The 22255-nt window shown below is 44.5% G+C and overlaps 1 protein-coding gene across 2 annotated transcripts in view; it reads right to left on the reverse strand.

The window, feature by feature from the left end:
- The window catches only part of CRYL1 (crystallin lambda 1), a 162562-nt gene that overhangs the window by 81579 nt on the left and 58728 nt on the right, over positions 1-22255 (reverse strand). For both annotated transcript variants that reach the window (XM_079775669.1, XM_079775668.1), the window contains one exon: positions 22079-22205. In XM_079775669.1, the coding sequence (XP_079631795.1) occupies positions 22079-22205 (127 nt within the window). The remainder of the gene's footprint in view (positions 1-22078; positions 22206-22255) is intronic.

The raw sequence follows: 22255 nt of genomic DNA on the forward strand, positions 1-22255 counted from the left end.
GGTGCTCAGTGCTGCTTCTCGTGCAGAGAATCAGGGTCCCTGGTCTGCTTGGGGGACCAGGTTGCACAGTCACACTGTGTCAGCAGGAGGTCTACTCCTGCCCTGCGGAAAACAGCCTTCCGTTTGCGCTTGCCCTGAATCAAAGTCAGGTGGCACTGCCGCCCTGTGTAGGCGTGGGGTCATGTCATGGGAGTGCACACTGAGGGAAACAAACTCCCCGTGTTTGCGTGCCCAGGCTCAAATCCAGCGCAGCCTCCCTGTGTGGGTGTGGGGTCTGGTCACATGGGTGTGCACTGCGGGAAACAAACTCCCCATGTCCATGCACCCAGGCTCAAATTGAGTGCAGCCTCCCTGTGTGGGCATGGGGTCTGGTCATGGGAAACAAACTCCCCGAGTTCACGTGCCCAGGCCCAAATTCAGCACAGCCTCCCTGTGTGGGCATGGGGTCTGGTCGTGCAGGTGTGTGCTGCTGGAAACAAACTCCCCAAGTTCCTGCACCCAGGCTCAAATTCAGCACAGCCTGCCTGTGTGGGCATGGGGTCTGGTCACAGGAAACAAACTTCCTGTGTCCGCACACCCAGGCTCAAATTCAGGTAGAGCCGCCACTGCTGTGTGTGGACAGGAGGCCTGTTTGCGCAGAGAGGGTCTGGCAGTTCCTATGCCACTGCTACAGGGAGAGGAATTGGCTCTGTGACTCACAGAAATCTGCAGCTGGGGTGCCCAGGGTCTTGGTGTCCATGGGTCTGCAGCTGTGGTCGCAGGTCTTTGACCTGAGTGACTGTAGGTTCCTGGTTTGCGACTGAGACCAGATTGGGTGGCGGCAAGGCTAGGATCCTAGGCTCAAGCAGCTCTGTTCTTCAAGATGGTGTGGTCTCTGTGCTGGTGGTGTCCTCCCCAGAGTGTTTGTGGTGGCAGCGGGGTTTTGCCATCGAAGACTGCCCGGATTGGCAGCCCCTTGGAAGACCTGCAGGATCTAACTGTCCCTAGCTCTCTCACACACACACACACACACACACACACACACACACACACACCACATGTCCACACACTCCTCTATCGCTTCCTCACTCTCTTACACACTCTTGCTCCCTACCTTCTTGCCAGTTGCCATCTTGTCTCCCTGTGCAGAAGCTTTTATTTTTATATAGTCCCATTTTTTTTTTCTCCTTAGTTTCCATTGCCCTAGGAGCTGTATCGGTAAAGATATTGCTATGACATATGTCTGATATTTTGCTGCCTATGGATTCTTCTAAGATTTTTATGGTTTCCCGTCTTACGTTTAAGTTCTTTTCTATTTTGAGTTTATTTTTGTGTATCGTATAAGTTGGTGGTCTAGTTTCTTTTTTTTTTTTTTTGCATGTGCCTGTCCAATTTTCCCAGCACCATTTATTGAGAGACTGTCTTGACTCCATTGTATGCTCTTGCCTCCTTTGTCAAATATTAGTTGAGCATAATGGCTTGGGTCAATTTCTGGGTTCTCTATTCTGTCCATTGGTCTATATGGCTGCCTCTTACATGCCCCCCTCTGGGGATCAAGCCCACAACCCTGTCATGTTCCCTGACCGGGAATCAAACCATGACCTCCTGGTTCATAGCTCGATGCTCAACCACTGAGCAACACTGGCTGGGCATCAGCTTCCATTTCTTAATCTCTAAAGAAAGGGATTCCCTACTTATGAGTAGATAGATAGCAGGCATTTAATAAAAATATCTGGGTACAAGCAGAGAAGCATGGATATATGATCATGAATTCTATAAGAACATCATTAGACCTCGACTACAACTACTGAAAACTGCTCCACTGAAGTGCACACAACAGTGGGAGTTTTAAGGCATATTTTCCATATTTCATTACACTTTCAGCCATAATAGCAACTTTAAGGTTCTCACTAGTTATCTCAGAGCATACTTCAAGTCCCACATTGGTCTTGACAGCAAGTAGCCTCACAGGGCAACCTGCCCTGCTCCCTCCCCAGGTTATGCTCAGAAAATGGGATGTAATCTTTCCACTAATTTCTGAGTTATGAAGAGAGAGCCATGCTCCCCAAGTGACGAATTAATAAAGCTAAAAACATGAAAAGTTTTGCGCTGCAATCAAAACACTAACCAAAAGCTAGCCCCGTCCATATTTGACAATATGAAAAATTCCTGCATTGAATACCATTCATGTAAAGTGACAGTGACTGTCATTCGCAATATTTTCCCATAGCCAAACCAACTTTCAAGGGTTAGCTAAAAGAAAGAATGAGGGAGAAGAGACACTTGGGAAGAAATAAGTAGCACTCTTGACCCCCTTGCTTAGACCACAAGGAGCTACTGCTCAGCGGTGCCCACAAGAAACACAAAAACCCTCCTCTCCCTCCCAAGTTCCTCACAGCCAACACCCCAGCCCCAAAAGATCTTCTGTAGAAATCCTCTCCTGCCTTTCCCCTCGTCTAGTTGGTTCCTGCCTAGTCTTGCCCTAACCTCCTTTACTCTCAGTTAAAGGAAGAGGTGGGTTGGCAATCTTGATCCTCTCAATTTTGGGGCAGTTCTCTTACTCAGCTCCTGAAAGATCAGGGATAAAGCCACCTTGCCTCGGGGCCAAGTCAGCTCAGAACTCCTGTTTTGTCTTCTCCAGCTTCTTATAACCTGGGTCTTTGTGCGATGAGACAGATATTAAGCCTCCTCCTTCAGGCCAAAGCTCAGTATCCCTTCTCCCAGGTCCACAATAAAAGAAGCAGGAGGCAGCAAAGTCCTCTCACTGCACCTACTTCCAATATAGCAAAGTAGAAATTTCTGTCTAGCCGACAGAATGGTCTACAGTGGGCTAAGGGAATGGGGAAGGGCAGAGATCCAGACAAGGAGAAGTGAGAGGCCAAAATGAATGGCATGGGGTACCAGGAAAAGGCTCTCTCCATGTGCCAGGCCCCCCCTGCACTCCCTTGTGTCCCTCCTTCCCGTGGAAGGGTTGTAGAGCATGAAGGTTACAAAGGACCTGAATCAAGTGTTATCTTTACCACTTACTGCCTGTGGTGTCTTCAGCAAGGTCATTAATGTCTCATCTGTAAACACATCATCCACTCAGTCATCAGCAAGTGTTAATACCAAATTCATGCTATGTGCCAGACACTGTTTAGGTGCTGGGGACACAACAGTATATAAAACAACCACAATTACCTGAGGGTCGGGAGATTACAATGATGGGGATTCGGGGGAGAGTGAGAGGAACAAGATAAGAATAAATACTATAATAGATAATAGTACCCACCTCTCAGAGTCATTTTGCGTATGAACAGAACCATTATGGATAAAGTACAGGGCACAGGATCTAGTAAATGGTAAGGAGTTGGCACACAGCACTTACCATTAGCAGTGATCTCTGGCCAAGAGGAAAGAAGATCCAAGCTGGCCTTGGGGTGCCCAGGTGTTCTAGGGCTTGTGTGGGACAATGCAGAGTCATGAGGGAACACACAGGACCCTTGGAGGGATAAGAGTCCCACCCACCACCTACCAACTTATGTGGCACAACAGGTAGTTCGTTATTCATTTAAACTTGTAAACAAAACAAGAAAATGTAAAAAGCCCCAGGACAAGGCCATGTAAGGTATGAGTAAACAGCAGGAAGAGAGACCCTATTAAGTAAAGGCTTGTGTAAACTTCCTCAGTACGTGTGAAAGATGTAAGGCAAACAGGGATTGTCCAGGAAGGCCATCAGCACCTCATCCTGGTCCAAGCACACACTTTGCAAATGCTAAAGCAGGCAAGCACATCATTCCTTCCACCCTCACTTACAACATTTATCATCAGACAGAAGGAACAGACAGTAGCTGCCTCCTCAGCCAAAACAACAGGAACAGCCACTCAAGAGTCCAAGATGCATTCCTTCATACAATGTGCAATCTGATGCTGGCTAACAACCAGGGCTTCTGAGTGATAGGAAGCTCTCCCCAGGCAACAGGGACTGACACAGCAACTCCTAAACAACCCAACTCTTAAAAGGTGAAAGTCACCAGCTTCAAAGAAGCTTTTGATTTCTCCCTCTGCACCACCCCCCCCCCTCCGTGTTCTAACAGATATACTGGACAACAAGTCTCTGAATATTGACTTTCAAATGAAAATAAACATAACCATGGAGGTTTAGAGTCAGCAGATACGAATCCCAGTGTGCCCGTGTCACTGGGCCAGCATTAGGAGAGCCGAGAGCTACAAGACAAAAACAATCATGAGATGCTTTCCATAGCACTCAGTCCTGAATGCTGGGGTCCCTGGACTTTTACCCATGGAGTTTTGCCCAGGTGTTCCTTATTTTTATTAATACAAGCTCCCTGACATATTCCCTCATATGCGTTCCATTATACCTCTTATAAAAGGAGACCTCTATGATGTGTTCTGCATCACTTGTGGTAGCTGATGTTCTTAATAAATATATATAATGGCCACCCACCACCAAAGCAAAAAGTGGAAACACTTTGGGGAAAATAATTAGAGGCTAGTATTTTAATTGCTAAAGTATTTACTATCTTCCAAGCATTAGATATGCATGCCATGGCTACTTTTAAATGGACTTATCATGTTTTTAACTGAATGATAACATCAAAAAATTATTTCTTTAGTTGGCATTTTATATTCCATTTATTGTATTTCATACAATAAAAATGTTTATATTAGACATTTGCTTATTTTGACTTTGGGCATTAATTTAACAGCCTACTACTTCTAAAGCAAAGGGACAATTATGTTTCTATCTATGAAAACATAGGTTTAGATATAGATGGATAGATAGGTACATTTCTGTTTCTATCTATAGTACATATAATCAATATTATGTCAATTCTCCAGTTTTTATCATCTCATCCCATCTTTCCAAAGAGCCGTGCAGTGTCCTTTCAAACAGAGATTTGAACTTCTACTTTCTTTAAGCTTCGGGGAAAGTATGGTCACTCATTCAGTTTTACAGTAATTTTAGAAACCAAATTAAGAATGTCAATGTTGGACAATGACATGTTTGTTGTCACAAATTTGGATAATGAAGTATCTGTTTTCACTTATCAATTTAATAAACATTTTAAAGGTCTTATAGCAAATACTAGCAGGCTTAGAATCAAATTGTCTTCCTAGGTTGTGATAGGGATTTACAATGTCACTTAGTAATACATCACCAAGAGCCAGAAAGGGGCTGATAATTTTAATTCCAATTTTAATGAACCTGTCATTAAAAAGGTAACTCAAAATATGATATAGAGGGACTTATCAACCAAGTTTCATTTTTAATAGCAAAGATCATTGTTTTCTAAATGATACTTGATTTTCATTGACTGCATTCCATTGGCTCGGGAATCTCTGTAGAGAAAGAGCATGGGACCTGGATGTGGACAAATGGATTCATTTAGAGCTGTAAAATATGGTGCCTTCTGATACCAATATCTGATTCTTTTGTTATAAAACTTATAAAGGGATATAACCAAGATGATGGAATAGGAAGCCCCAGACCTCAATCCCCCACAGAGACAAAAACTTAACAATATACAGTCCAAAAAGCCTTTATGACAAATCCAGAAACCAGCAAGGAAGTCGCAATAAGCCCAGGTAAGTAAGTACCCCAGGTGAACACAAAGCCAAGAACAAGTACCCTGAAATGAGTAAGAAAAGCTACTGCATTTCATCCACAATAGCCCTTCCCCTAAGCCAGTACAGCTCTGTTAATCAGGAAAACACATCCAAATCATGGCTTCTCCCTTGGGAGGGAAAGAGAAGAGTAGAATGCACATCCAATATCCCAGCTTTTGGGGGAGTGCCTAAGGAACTGGTTCCTGTCTTACCTGACTCAGCACTGATGAGGAACTGGCATATTTTGAATGCTTAGGGGCTACTGAGAACAAAAGGAGCTCAGCAGCTTACTGTGGTGTCAGAGAACCTGCAGTACTAACAGACACCCAATAAATAAGCAAGAGATGACAGAAAAAGAAATCGGCAAACCTCTCTAACTGTGAAATTTCATGCACAAGACCAGAGAAGACACATCCCCTGAAAAGGATCAATACCACCAACAACAACCCTAAGAATCACTACCCAGGCTGATCAGAGCAAGTCTTCCCCTATCTGAAGCCAGTCCATAAGGACTAGGAGAGGAGCCTGGTTTTATTTTTAATGCACAAATAACAGTAAAATATAGCAAGGCACATAAAAAAAAAAGAAAAGAAAACATGAACCAATTAAAGAAATAAAATTAATTTCCAGAAATTGGCCCTTAAAGAAGTAAAGAGCTATGAATTCAAAATTATCATCTTAGTAAGCTCAATGTGATATAAGAAAACACAGACAGACAACTGAACAAAATCAGGGAAACAATGCATGAACAAAATGAGAATATCAATGAAGAGACAGAAACAAATTCAGAAGCTGATGAATACAATAACTGAATTGAAAAATTCACTAGAGAGGATCAACAGACTTGACCAAGCAGGAGAAAGAATCAGCAAACTCAAAGACAAGTCATATTAAGTCAGAGGAATAAAAAGAAAAAAGAACAAAGTAAAGAAAGTTAAAGGAATTATGGGACACCACTATGTGAATCAATATATGCATTATGGGATTTTTAGAAGGAGAAGAGAGAATGGGACAAAAAGCTTATGTAAAGAAGGAATGACCAGAAACTTCATAAACGTGAGGAAGATAATGTACATTCAAATTCAAGAAGCTTAAAAGACTACAACTAGCATTAACCCAAAGAGGCCTCCACACATTATAATCAAACTGTCAAAAGTCAGAGACAAATAAAGACCTTGAAAGCAGCAAGAGAAAAGTACCAATTGTGTGAAAGGGAGCTTCTGTAAGATCATGAACAGATTTCTCAGCATACAGGCTAGAAAGCAGAGGGAAGATATATTCAAAGTGCTAAAAGAAAAAGCTGCCAACCAAAAATACTATAACTGGCAAAGCTGTCCTATAAAAATAGAGAATAAAGAACTTTCCAGATAAACAAAATCTGAGGGACTTCATCACCAATTGACCTCCCTTACAAGAACTGCTAAAGAAAGTCCTTCAAGTTGAAATGCCAGATAGCAACTTGAATGCATATAAAAATACTAGAGGCCTGGTGCACAAAATTCGTTCATGGGGGTGTGTGACCTCAGCCCACCCTTTCCAATCTGGGACCCCTTGAGGGATGTCTGACTGCCCTCTCACAATCCAGGACTGCTGGCTCCCAATTGCTTGCCTGCTTGCCTTCCTGATTGCCCCTAACTGCTTCTGTCTGCCAGCCTGATCACCCCCTAACCACTCCCCTGACAGCCTGATTGATGCCTACTGCTCCCCTGCCAGCCTGATTGCCCCTAACTGCCCTCCCCTGCATGCCTGGTCACCCCTAACTGCCCTCCCTTGAAGGCCTGGTTGCCCCTAATTGCCCTCCCCTGTAGGCCTGGTCCCTCCCAACTGCCCTCCCCTGCTGGCCTAATTGCCCACAACTGCCCTCCCTTACAGGCCTGACCCCTCCCAACTGCCCTCCCTTGCTGGCCATCTTGTGGTGGCCATCTTGTGTCCACATGGGGGCAGCCATCTTGTGTGTTGGAGTGATGGTCAATTTGCATATTACTCTTTTATTAGATAGGATATAGCTTTCTGGCAAAGGTAAATATACAAATTCAGAAACTTATAATACTGCAACTGGGGGTGCCTACATCATCCTAGCCGCACTCACCGCATCTCCATGTGGGGACTGAGGCGCCATGACTCAGGCTGAGGGGACCGCGCAGAGGCCCAGTGGCCCTGGTGCTGCCTAGGGCCCAGAGGTCAGCTGGGACCTGCCCTTCCACGTCAGACACCCATACTTCGATCGCTGGCCAGGCCTAGGGACCACACCCATGCATGAATTTCATGCACCGGGTCTCTAGTAAACCAATAAAATTAAAAAAAAAACAGAATAAAAAAACAACAACAACATGATCACGTAAATAGATGCAGAAAAACCATTTGACAAAATTCAAAATTCAACATCCATTCATGATACCAACTCTCAACAATCTAAGAATTAAAGAAAACTGATAAAGATATTTTTTAAAAAACTAACATAATTAGTGAGGAAAGACTGAATGCTTTCCCCCCATTATCAGAAATAAGACAAAGATGCTCACTCTTACCATGCCTATTCAACATCCTACTTCTAGTACAGTACAGTAAGTTAAGAAAATAACTAAAATCAATTAAAAAGGAAAAAATAAAACTCTACTCACAAATATGACTGTCTACACAGAAAATCCTGAAGAATCTACAAAAGAGCTACTAGAACTAATGAGTAAATTTAGCAGGTTCACATGATATAAGATCAATATACAAAAATTAACTATATTACTACATACTAGCAATGAATAATTGGAAGTTGAAAAACTGTTAAAGTACTGTGTCTATTTATGTATAAAATCTAACAAAACATGTGTAAGACCTACTAGTATATGCTGAAAACTACAAAACATGAGACAGATTTTTTTTTTAAAAGACTAAATAAGTGTAGAGATGCACTGTGTTCATGGATTGGAAAATTCAATTTTGTCAAGATGTCAATTCTCTTTCAAGTTGATCTATATATTTATATGATCCTATGATCTCAGCAGGATTATTTTTTAGAAATTGACAAGCTAATTCTAAAATGTAAAGCAAAGTGACTAAGAATAGCCAAAATAATTTGGAAAAGAACAAATTTGAAGAATTCGCACTGGCAAAGTGTCACAGATCCATACATCAGTGGGATATAACAGAGTTCAGAAATAATCCCTCATTATATATAGTCAATTGATTTTTTACCAAAGTTCAAAGGCAATTCAATAGAACAATGATAGTCTTTTCCAAAACTTGACATAAAAACAACTGAATGGTGTCTAGGACAAAATGGTGACGGAATAGACAGACGTGTCCCGAGCCTTGTCCTGGAGCAGATAGAATGAGCAGCTGAAACAAATAAAATCCACCCCAAATTGGCAAACCAGACTCAACTGGTGAGACAATTTGCAGCTGGGAAGGGCAGAGGACCCCTGGAGAAAGCCCAGGGCACTGCAACCACGCGAGCAGCAGACACATGAGCAGCCCACTCCTGTCCAAGGAGCAGCAGCCCCGTGAGCAGCCCGCCCCCGTCCGAGGAGCAGCAGCCACACGAGAAGCCCACCCACAACGGAGGAGCGGCAGCCCCGCGCAGCCCGCCCCCGTCCAAAGAGCAGGAGCTGCGTGCAGCCCGCACCCTGCACCCATCCAAGGAGCAGCAGCCACACAAGCAGCCTGTCCCCATCTGAGGAGCAGCAGCACTGCGAGCAGCCCGCCCCCATTCGAGGAGTAGCAGCCGCCCGAGCAGACCGCCCACGTGCAAGGAGCAGCAGAACTGCACAGCCCGCACGGGTCCAAGGAGCAGCAGCCACACAAGCAGACCGCCCACGTGCAAGGAGCGGCAGAACTGCACAGCCCGCACGGGTCCAAGGAGCAGCAGCCACATGCAGCCCGCACCCGTCCGACGAACAGCAGCAAGGTGAGCAGCCTGCCCCCGTCCAAGGAGCAGCAGCCGCACATGCAGCTCACTCCCGTCCGAGCAACAGCAGCTATGCAAGCAGCACGTCCTGCGTCCAAGGAGCAGCAGCCGCGCTAACAGCCCGCCCCCGTACCAGGAACAGCAGCTGTGGAGCACCCCACCCCCGTACGAGAAGCAGCAGCCCTGTGAGCAACCTGCCTCTGTCTAAGGAGCAGCAGCCACCTGAGCAGTCCACCCCCGTACGAGGAACAGCAGCCACATGAGCAGCCCGCCCCCGTCCAAGGAGCAGCAGCCTCGTGATCAACCTACTCATATCCGAGTTGCAGCCACTGCCACAAACACAAGAGGACCAAGCGCAGCCCGAGGAGCCACTGCCACCCAAGGAGCAGCCCCTGCACGACTTGACATCTAGATCCGCTGATGAGATAAAAAATGGGTAGACAAAGATATCCCCAAAGGAAAGAAAAGGAAGAATCGCCAGAAAAGCAGCTAAGTGAAACAGAGGCATGCAATATGTCAGAAAAAAGAATTCAGAATAAGGGTCATACAGTTCATAAACTGTATGGATGAAAAAATCAACAACTTATGTAAGAATCAAGAAGAAATGAAGAGTGATATGGCTGCAATAAAAAACACCATGGAAAGTTTCAACAGTAGACTAGGAGAAGCAGAGGACCAAATTAGTGAATTAGAAGACAGGGAAGCAAAACACACCCAAACTGAACTGCAATTGGAGAAAAAAATTAAAAGACAGGAGGAGAGCCTAAGGCAGCTATGGGACAACATGAAATGAAGCAACATACGAATAATAGGGGTGCCAGAACAAAAGGAAGAGGAACAAGGGTTAGAAAACCTATTTGAAGAAATAATGTCACAAAACATCCCTGATGTGGGGAAGAAAAAAGTCACACAAGCACAGAGAGTCACAAACAAGATGAACCTGAAAAGACCCACACCAAGACACATCATAATTCCACTCTTAGGCATTTACCCAAAAGAAATAAAAATAAATGTTCATTTATAAAAATGTGTACACAAATGTTTACACCAGCTTTATTCATAATTGCTAAAAATTGGGAACAACACAAATGTTCTTCAACTGGTGAATGGATAAGACAAACTGTGGAATACTCCTCATTAATAAAAAGAAACAAATTACTGATTACCACAACATATATGCACCTAAAATTCATCTTACTCTATGAAAGAAGTCAAACTCAAAGACTGCATATAGCATAATTCCATATTATGTAACACTAGTGGCCCAGTGCATGAAATTCGTGCATGGGTAGGGGGTGTCCCTCAGCTCAGCCTGCACCCTCTCCAATCTGGGACCTCTTGGGGGATGTCTGACTGCCGGTTTAGGCCCAATCCCTGTGAGGGGCAGCAGTGGGGGGCAGTTGGGGGTGAGCAGGCAGGCTGGGGGGGTGCAGTTGGGGGCGAGCAGGCTGGCAAAGGGGGCAGTTGGGGGCAAGAAGGCCCTGTGGGATCAGGCCTAAACCGGCAGTAGGACATCCCTCTCGCAATCTGGGACTGCTGGCTCCTAACTGCTCACCTGCCTGCCTGCCTGATTGCCCCTAACCACTCTGCCTGCCGGCCTGCTCACCCCCAACTGCCCCCCCACTGGCCTTCTCGCCCCCAACTGCCCCCCTTGCCAGCCTGCTCACCCCCAACTGCCCCCCACTGCTGGCCTGCTCGCCCCAACTGCCCTCCCTTCCTGGCCTGATCGCCCCTAACCGCCTCTGCCTCAGCCCCGCCACCATGGCTTTGTCCAGAAGGTCTCCCGGAAGGTATCCCAGTCTAATTAGCATATTACCCTTTTATTAGTATACTAGAAGCCCGGTGCACGAAATTCGTGCACTCAGGTTGGGGGTCCCTTAGCCCAGCCTGCACCCTCTTGCAGTCTGGCAGCCTTCAAGGGATGTCTGACAGATGGCTAAGCCAGCAGTTGGACATCCTTAGCGCTTCCACGGAGGCAGAAGAGGCTTCCGCCACCACCACTGCACTCGCCAGCAGTGAGCCCGGCTCTGGCTGAGTGGCACTCCCCCTGTGTGAGTGCACTGACCACCAGGGGGCAGTTCCTGCATTGAGCATCTGCCCCCTGGTGGTCAGTGTGCATCATAGTGACCAGTCCTTCCGGCGTTCAGTCAATTTGCATGTTAGCCTTTTATTATATACTAGAAGCCCATTTGCACGAAGATTCATGCAAGACATTCATTCACCTGGCTGCCTGCACCAGTTTTCCACAGGCACTGGGGGGACCCAGGTCTTGGCTCTGGCCACCGTCTTCCGCCTTCTTTCAGGGTCGGGGCTTGGCCCCGGGTGCCGCCAGCAGCGATCTGGGCTCCTCCCGCTGGCCTGGTTCCGTCAGCCACTCAGCATTCGGAGCGGCGGGAGGCTCCACCCCTCCCGCCGGCCGGGTCCATCAGCCGCTCAGCGTTCGGAGCAGCGAGAGGCCCCTCCCCTCCCGCTGGCCTGGGTCCATCAGCCACTCAGCGATGGGGGGCAGGGCAGCGTGTGGGGGCCGCCATCTTGGTTAATTTGCATAGCACCCTGATTGGCTATGGGCATAGCGAAGGTACGGTCAATTAGCACGTTACCCTTTTATTAGGTAGGATATATATATCCTATATTTCAGATGAAGGGAGATAGGGAGAGAGAAACATCAATGATAGAGAATCATGGATCAGCTGCTTCCTGCACACACCCTACTGGGGATCGAGCCCACAACCTGGGCATGTACCCTTGACCAGAATTGAACTCAGGACCCTGCAGTCTGCAGGCTGATGCTCTATCCACTGAGCCAAACCAGTCAGGGCACCACCAGTCACTTTCAGAACGTTGTATTGCTTCTAGAAGAAACCCTGTGCCACCTTCCCCATCTAGCTGCCTGCCCCACCCAGCCATCTGCACACTGCTGTTCAGACATTTCATGGGAATGGGACCATACACAATGGGCGTTTTGTGACCGGCTGCCTCGCTTGGGTGTGTACCTCGGAGTGGCAGGTTCCAGGGTCCTATGTGACTGACATTAATCATTTGAGGAGCGGCCACACCATTTCCATTCCCACAGCAGCGTGTGAGGGCTGGGATCTGTCCACAGCCTCGCCAACACTTGCTACCATGTAACTTTTGGTTCTAGCCTCCAAGGTGACCTCGGGGTCCGCCGAAGCATTGCTCTCTAGAGCAACAATCTACGTTTTTCAATTCAGTTTTAAAGTGGGAGTTGTGTAAAATGTCTGCACAGACATCGCTGTTGGTGAGTTCTCGCTGCTCAGGATCCGCTGTGACACAGCTTGCAGGGGCTACGTCTGTCCCAGGCCAACCTCACCCCCTGCTGCCTGGTCCCGTCTGGTACTGGGGGGGCCCTCGGGAGGGCGCTGGGGGCACCAGCCAACCCTCTGCGGGGCTGGCCACAGGCTGCGCTGGGCTTTGGGAGCCGCGGGGGGAAGAGGAGGTTCAGGAGCAGCTTTGGGGCCGTGCCTGTCGCGGTGACTGTGCTGCTCCCCGCAGGCCGAGGTGAGCGGGGGGGGGGGGGGGGGGGGGGGGGAGGAATACCTTCTCTGAATGAAGCCATCGGAGCCTAGGAACTCCTGGGTGCCCGTCTGTGGGCTCCACTGGGCCCACCGATCTGGCTTCTACCCTCAGAAGGCAAAGGTCCGATCAGCAAAAATGAGAACTTTAAAGAGGTGACGTGGGCTCCACCTCCGAGTGGCTCAGACATGGTTCACGGTCCCACGTGGGACTGCAGACACCAGTGGGTGTGGGCAGCGGCCACGTGGGCCCGGCATGGCCCTCTGGCAGGGCCCGAGTACAGGGAGGAGCCAGAGCTTCGTTGGGAGAGAAAGTTCATGGGGCTGAAGGCTCCCTCTTCAAACACTGATCGCTGGTCACGGTCTGCCCCCCAACTCCCATCCATGGGCCCTCCTCACGGAGTAAAGGGTGCCAGGCGAGGCCTCTTCCTGGCCGTCCCCACGGACCCTTTGGTTCTCCTGAGTCTGTGGGGGCAGATTGTGGGGCTCCCCACTGGGCAGCACAGCCACAGCTGCAGCCCTGAGGCCAGGCTCTGGGCTCGGAACTGGGGTCCCCAGTGCCGCAGCCCCCTGATCTACAGCCCCCCTGGTCCACACCCCCCCCGGTCCACAGCCCCCCGAGTCCATAGCCCCCCTGATCTGCAGCTCCCCCCAATCTGCAGCCCCCCATCCACAGCCCCCCCGGATCTGCAGCCCCCTGTGCAGTGACTCTGGGCTTGTTGTGAATGCATCATTATTCCAGGCCCGAGGGTGTGCTGGCCGCTCGCTCAGGGGCTGCCGGTGCTGGGAGCCTGTGGCTGCTCAGGTCCCTGCTGTTCTGTGGTCGCGTTATGACATCTGGGCTAATTTTCGTATTTTTCTATTTTATATATATATATATATATAGAGAGAGAGAGAGAGAGAGAGAGAGAAAGAGAGAGAGAGAGAGATTGATTATGAAAAAGGAAAACCTATGGGGACAAAAACAGACTGGGAGTAGACAGGGCCTGGGGAAGCAGGAGAGGACATTAATTGCAAAGGGGACTGAGGGCACATAATGGATAATGGGAATGTTGTAAAGCTTGAAAGTGATGGTGGTGCCTGGATTATATGCATTTGTCAAAACACTTAGAACTAAACACTAAAATTGGTGAATTTTATTATATGTAAATTATACTTCAGCAAATTTGATTTTAGAATGTTTTTTAAACACATGGAACAGGAAAACTGAAATTCAAGTTTCAATGCACACTCCTATATATTCTTAAGGTTGGCATCCCACATGCCCTTTGCTACTACATCCCTCACCTCCACCCATACCTCCATCCTACCAAAAGGATTACTCTGAGCCTCAGTGAACCAAAACAAAATTCCACCAAGCTCCCATCTTTTAAGGAAACATAAAGTCTAAAATGTAAAGTCTAGCCCAAGCCAGTTGCTCAGTGGATAGAGCCTTGGCCTGCGGACTAAAGGGTCACAGGTTTGATTACAGTCAAGGGCACGTATCTCTATCTGGGCCTGCACAGGAGGCAACCAATGTTTCTCTCTCTGTGTCTCTTTCTCTCCCTTTCACTCTCTCAAAAAAAAAAAAAAAATCAATGAAAAATAGCCTCAGGTGAGGATTAAAATAAGAAATAAATAAAAATACAAAGTAATGAACCAGGTCACGGTTCAAAATTCCTAGTCAGGGCATATGCCTAGGTTATGGACTCGATCCTCAATGGGGGTGTGTGCAGGAGGCAGCCAATCAATGATTCTCTCTCATCATTGATGTTTCCATCTCTCTCTCCTTCTCCCTTTCTCTCTGAAATAAAAATAATAATAAAGAAAGAAATATTAATAAACACTGCTTCTTGTAATTACTAACAAAGTCTGAATGTCCTTATCAAAATGACTAGCATTTTTTAAATTTTAAAGATAAAGTGCAAATTCTGAACATCTGCATTAATAATATAATTTTTACTTCTAGATTTCAGCTGTTGTCTTGATTTTTGTGTTAGGAAATTCCACTTAAACTTCATAATTCTGTAACTCATTCCACGGCTTCTACCAGCTACCTCAGTCTCAAGTCTTAAATTCCAGAGATTAGATAAAACCTCTGTACCATAGCTAATGAGCCTTAATGCTCTTTAAGAGTCAATGCTTTAGACAGGCTTTTTCAGAATAAAGTTATTTTTCCAGAGTAGTAGCTTTTCTTGCCAGGCAAGATTTGATCTCTAAATTACACTAAGTTCTAGCAATTCAGGTTTCATTCTTGCACACTCTGACCTTTCAGCAGAGAATTAGGAAACTCTGACCCATGCTCCTGCCCACTGGGGTTTGGGTAGAAAAAAAAAATCCATCATGGAGATTTACACTCACATTTCTGGGACTTTCACCCTTGGGGACACAGCAACAGCTATAATTGGGTTGTTTGTCATTAGAGAACATGGCAGCAATGTAGTTTTATTCACTTGTTAACTCGCAAGCTCTGCCTTCTGCTTCTGAACAATTCCCTAAAGTAATGATACTTTTATTTGTATTTAAAAAATGTGTCCAAAGAGCCTAGATTAATTTTTCTACAATGAGAACTTTTCCTTTTATAAAACATAAAAAGGAGTTCCAAGAGTTGACAAGAAGGTACAGCTACGAAGAAGTCTCTGCACACTAAGATGAAGAAGCGTAACAAGGCCTGGTGAGCAGATGCACGACAGGTGACCATGGCCTTTTGATCCTTCAGCTTTAATGTCATTCTGAGGCAAAACCTCACATAATATACATAACAACTGCTTCACTCTAGAAATTGTACTTCTATCTGACAGAGTCCTGGGCAAATCGTGCTGTAAGAAATATTCTAAGTTTTAAATAAAAATCTATCTTGATACAAAATACTACTCTTAAAGTAGTATTTGTACTTTAAGAGTAGTATTTTGTATCAAGATAGATTTTTATTTAAACAGTAGTATTTTATTTGTCAACTATGTTAGAGAAAGACAGAAAATAAATAGAAGAAATGGAAAGAAGTACAAACACACAAAACGATTAAAACATTTTTTGAATAGTGGACCTAATCAGTATTTTCTTAAACTTTATTTTTCTTTAAAATATTTAATATATTTTTAACATTCCTGAATTGTTAGAAGCCTAATAAAATTTAACAAACACATGGTATAGCATTAATCAGGCTTTGATTTGGGAATTTTATTTGCTTATTTGTTTGGTAAACAAGGTGAAATTAATAGGCATTAATGGCAAAATTTGGAAAATCAAATTTGCTGCATGTCATATAAAGAAATGTGTAAACATGCCCAAGAAAATCAGTCAAGGCAACAGACAAAAATGAAATCTCAACTGTTTTCCCTTACCCATTTTTTTCTTCTGATTATTTTCACTCACCTTTTATTTTTTTCTAACATATTTTATTGATTTTTTACAGAGAGTAAGGGAGAGGGATAGAAAGTTAGAAACATCGATGAGAGAGAAACATCAATCAGCTGCCTCCTGCACACCTCCTACTGGGGATGTGACCACAACCAAGGTACATGCTCTTGACCGGAATCGAACCCGGGACCCCCCAGTCTGCAGGCCAACGCTCTGTCCACTGAACCAAACCGGCCAGGGCTTCACTCACCTTTTAATTTGATATCTCAACATAATAAAGGCCATACATGACAAACCTACAGCCAATATTATACTCAATGGGCAAAAACTAAAACCATTTCCTCTAAGAACAGGAACAAGACAGAGATCCACTTTCACCACTCTTATTCAACGTAACTGGAAGTCCTAGTCATCGTGATCAGACAAGAAGAAGAAATAAAAGGTATCCAAACTGGAAAGGAGGAAGTAAAACTCTCATTATTTGCAGATGACATGATATTTTACATAGAAAAACCTAAAGACTCCACCAAAAACTACTAGATTTAATAAATGAATATGGCAATGCAGCAGGATACAAAATCAACACCCAAAACTCAATGGTTTTTTTATACACCAATAATGAATTATCAGAAAAAGAAACTAAACAACCTCATTTACCATTACAACAAAAAATTAAGATACTTATGAATAAACTTAACCAAGGAGGTAAAAGACTAGTACTCCAAAAACTACAGGACATTGAAAAAAGAGATAGAGGAAGATATAATCAATAGAATATACTGTGTTCATGGATTGGTAAAATCAACATTAATACTACCCAAAGCAATCTATAGATTCAATGCAATCCCTATTAAAATACCAATGGCATATTTCACAGGCCTAGAACAAATTTATATGGAAACAACAAAGACCCCAAATAGCCACAGTAATCTTGAGAAAGAAGAAGAAAGTTGGAGGAATCACAATACCAGATATCAAGTTATACCAGAAAGCCACCATAATCAAAACAGCCTGGTACTGGTGCAAGAAAGACATATAAATCAATGGAACAGAACGGAGACCCCAGAAATCAACCCAAGCCATTATGCTCAATTATTTGACAAAGGAGGCAAGAGCATACAACGGAGTCAAGATAGTCTCTTCAATAAATGGTATTAGGAAAATTGGACAGATACATTCAAAAAAATGAAACTAGACCACCAACTTACACCATACACAAGAATAAACTCAAAATGGATAAAAGACTTAAATGTTAAGTCATGAAACCATAAGAATCCTAGAAGAAACGATGTTACAGATATAGCTCCTAGGGCAAAGGAAACTAAGGAGAAAATAAACAACATCAAAATAAAAAGCTTCTGCACAGCAAAAGAAACCATCAGCAAAATGACAAGAAAGCCCACTGTATGGGAGAACATATTTGCCAAAGGTACATCCAATAAGGTGTTAATTTCCAAAATGCATACAGAACTCATACAACTTAACAAAAGGAAGACAAACAATCCAATTTAAAAAAGGGCAAAGGACCTACATAGACACTTCTCAAAGTGGACATACAGAAGGGTAAGAGACATATGAAAAAATGCTCAAAGTCACTGATCATCAGAGAGATGGAAATTAAAATGACAATGAGGTATTACCTCCCACCTGTCAGAATGGCTACCATCAACAAATCAACAAATGACAAGTGCTGGCGAGGATGCAGAGAAAAGGGAACACTAGTACACTGCTGGTGGGAATGCAGACTGCTGCAGCCATTATGGAAAGTAGTAAGGAGTTTCATGAAAAAATTAAATATGGAACTGCCATTTGATCCAGTGATCCCAGTTCTAGGAATATATCCTAAGAAATCACAAACACCAATCAGAAAGAATGTATGCACCCCTATGTTCATAGCAGCACAATTTACAATAGCTAAGATTTGGAAACAGCCTAAGTGCCCATCAGTAGACAAGTGGATAAAAAAGCTGTCGTACATTTATACCATGGAATACTATGCAGTTGTAAAAAAGAAGGATCTCTTACCCTTTGAGACAGCATGGAGGGACCTGGAGAGTATTATGCTAAGTGAAATAAGTCAGTCAGAGAATCTAATGAACAAAATAAACTGATGAACAAAAAATAGATCCAGAGACACAGAAGCATGGAACAGATTGGGGCATCTCAGAAGGAAGGCGGGGAAGGGTGGGAAGTAATCAACTAAAGAACTTGCATGCATATATGCATAACCCATGGACAGCCTAGGACAAGGGATAGGAGCAGGCTAGAACGGGCCAATGGGGGGAATAGGGGACATATGTAATACATTCAACAATAAAGATTTAATTTAAGATAAAAATAACACCTCATTTCTTGAAGAAAAGACTTAAATACTGCTGTTATATGCCAAGCACTTTATGTATATTAACTTATAACATCTAAGTAACTCTTCAGGTTGGCACTTAGCATTCCCCAATAGGCTAGCTATACTTAACCTCTAGCCTTTCCCCACCTTTTCAGCTGCCATTCTACTCACTTACTGGACCACACTCACAGGTACCTCAAGTCCTCTGCTCACCTCTCTCTGAGACACTGTCCCCACCTCTGTCCTGGCCTCAACCCCAAAAATCCACTGTCAAAGGCTAAGGTGGGCTCCAACCCCACCTTCATTAACCCTTCCTAATCCTCATGGTCCAGACTGCTTCCTTCCCCATTATTCTTTGTGGTACTAGAAGTACAAACCATTTCTTTTGTTCTTTCACAAAGTTAAAAATACAATTTCAAACAAATTTTAAACCATTTATAAAGAACACAATATCTTACAGGAATTAAACCTAATAGAGCTTACATCATCTTTCTCTAGTATCCTCTTCCCACACTGCCTGACTCAAGAATTGTGCACAATAGATGCTACTCAACAAGTAAATGCCATGTAAATACGTCCACTTAATCCATACAACAAAGACCGGCCTTGAAGAGCAGTTTTCAGTACCTACTACACATAGAACAACATATATTGTCCCATATCATTTGTTTATTGCCAAAATTGTACACAAATGGCTACATTATAAAAGTTTATTTTATACATTTATTAAGCATTTTCTACGTGCCAAGTACTGTGCCAAGCACTTTACATGCATAAGTTGAAATATTTCCCAAAAATTATTCCATAAAAGTACTAGCTTTATATTCAAGTCATTTTAAAGTTATATTGTGGAGGGTCTCCATTTTTTGAAAAGTAATATACTGTTTGGGAAAGAAGCATTAACCTAAACTAACTCGATCATGGTGCTGTAGAAACCATCTGACAGATCGAGTTTTCAAAACCGGACCAGGAAACAAAGAAATTTAACATCAGCATATTAATGACTCCTGGGAAATGACTTTACTATTTCTTGGGCTGCAAAATTTGTAAGTAAGCTTTATAAAGATCACTTTTTTATGAGACTGGCGCGCTACCTACTGCGCTAACGAGGCACCTAAGATCACTTTTTTAAAAAAGGAACACAGCAAGTTGTTATGTTGTGGGACCACAAATCTCAAGCATGCCACTGCAGGGAGAAAAAAACACCTATAGGTCTGAGAATTCGTAGTTGAGTAAAAATAAAACTTCCAGTGCCGTCATCATATACTAGAGGCCCAGTGCATGATTTAATCATGCACCTGGTGCACCAGCGGGCTGTCTGTCCGCCGGTGCCCCAGGCCTTCCGAAAGCCTCCGGCGCGGCGGAGGCTTTCGAAAGGCCTTGTGCTGGCGCAGATAGACAGACAGCTCCCCCGCTTTGGCTTCTGATCGCGGGGGAGCCGGCTGTCTGTCTGTCCGCTGGTGCCCCAGGCCTTCCGAAAGCCTCCGGCGCAGCCATGACACAGACGCTGAGCTCGCGGCGTCCTGCTGGCCCAATCAGCTACCCCGGCCACCCTGAGTCCCGCCCCCTGTGCCTCCTGCTGGCCCAACATGGGCGTAGCGGAGTGATGGTAATTTACATATTACCATTTTATTATGTAGGATGGATTTTTAAAAACATCTCAGAGGAAAGCAAAGATGTGCTCTGGAAAACATGTTCACATGTTCATATTTCATATCACATATATGGGTAATTATAATATTCATGTCCATCATGTAAATATTACATATCAAAGGGACCCCAAAAAGGATGGTTTAATCTTCTCATTGGAAAAATGGAGCCTTGCCTTACATTAGGGTCCCCTTAGACATGAGCACAGACGGTTCCTCCACAATCACCCAGTGCGTGGGGTATGATGCCCCTTTCACAGGTGAGCAAGTGGGCTCATACTAGAACATGAAGAAACTTGCCAAAGTCATACAGTTGCCTGACTTAAAGTCTGTTTTCTCAACTACTGCCTCCATGCAGGCGGCTCCCACATGTGTGTGTTTGGGGAGGATTGTTGGACATAAATTGCTTCTCCTCCTCCAGCAACATCAGCATAAGGAGCACACACTTCCTTAAGCATGTGTGAAGAGCCTTCTGTGCTGAGACCATGGCAAGTGCTTAGCCTTCTGTGCTAAGATTTCCAGGCTCTCTCTCGAAGCAAATCCTTGTACAGGCTTGCCAGCACCTCCGTAAGGGAGAAACAGATGGCATAGGAAAGCTAATGAAACAAGCATCTATCTAATCCCTCCTCAATGCTACACAATTTTCACCACATAAAATAGAGATGAAAATATTAGAAAAAGGTAAAGAATTGAAAAATAGGGCCCTGCCTTTGTTCTGACTGATACACATTTGTTAAATGAACCAGAGAAATCTTAGAGCCACAAAGTTGAGATTCTAAGATTTCGTGTATTTGACCTGAATCTCAGGGCAGCAGCTGACCATAAAACGCGTGTACTCAAACTGCTGGGCTTGTTCCCAAATTCTCAGCTACGTTATACACCTAAAACTAATACAAAACAATACTGAATGTAAACTGTAATTGGAAAAAAATTTATTTTAAAAAATTGAATATAATCTCTCATTCAATAGAAAGATAAAACAAGCTGTCCAGAAAATCTATTTTTGCTCAAAATCCTAACACCTCTGAAAGATCATCATCCCAGTAGTTTAAAGCCTATAAGATGTTTTGATGATAACGTTTCCTATCACAAAAATCATAATTTTGCCCTGGCCAGTGTGGGAGGATGGTTAGAGGGCCGGCCTGTGCACCAAAGGGTCATGGGTTTGATTCCCAGGCAAGGACTTATACCTGGGTTGCAGGTTCGAGTCACAGCCCCAGTCAGGGTATGTGTGGGAGGCAACCACTCTCTCTCTCTCTATCTCTCCCTCTCTCTCTCTCTCTTTCTCTTCTCCCTCCCTTCCTCCCTTCCACTCTCTCTAAAAACTCAATGGAAAAAGTATCCTTGGATGAAGATTAACAACAACAAAACAATCATCATAATTCTGACCTTCATGTTACAAGAGGTCCACACTTTTTTTTTAATCCTCACTTGAGGATATGGTTTTTTAATTGATTTTATAAAGAGAGAAATGGAGAGATAGAAAAACAATCCACTGGCTGATTCCCAGGGATCAAATTGGCAACCTAGGTATGTGCCCTGACTGGGAATCTAACCCATAACCTTTTGGTGTATGGGATGACACTCCAACCAGCTGAGCCATCCCACCCGGACAAGAGGTCCATACTTTTAACTGCCTTGTATCTTCCCCTGTTCTTCCAAGGAGGTAGGATGACTTGTTTCTTCTAGCCCTTATGGAATTGAGCACAGGCCCTTAACTCACCTGAATGTGCATGGCGCCCTCTACTGCTTCTTGAATATTGGAGCAACCAGTGATGAGGGACAGCTGCTGTTCCGCGCTCAGTGAGCCTTTCAGGGAACCTGACTGCTCCAGCAGCTTCATGTCTTTCCTAAAAAAAAAAAAAAAGGAAGGCGTAATCACTGTGAGTATTCAAAAAAA

This window comes from Cnephaeus nilssonii, assembly GCF_951640355.1.
Source record: "Cnephaeus nilssonii genome assembly, chromosome: 6".
Lineage (NCBI taxonomy): Eukaryota > Metazoa > Chordata > Mammalia > Chiroptera > Vespertilionidae > Cnephaeus > Cnephaeus nilssonii.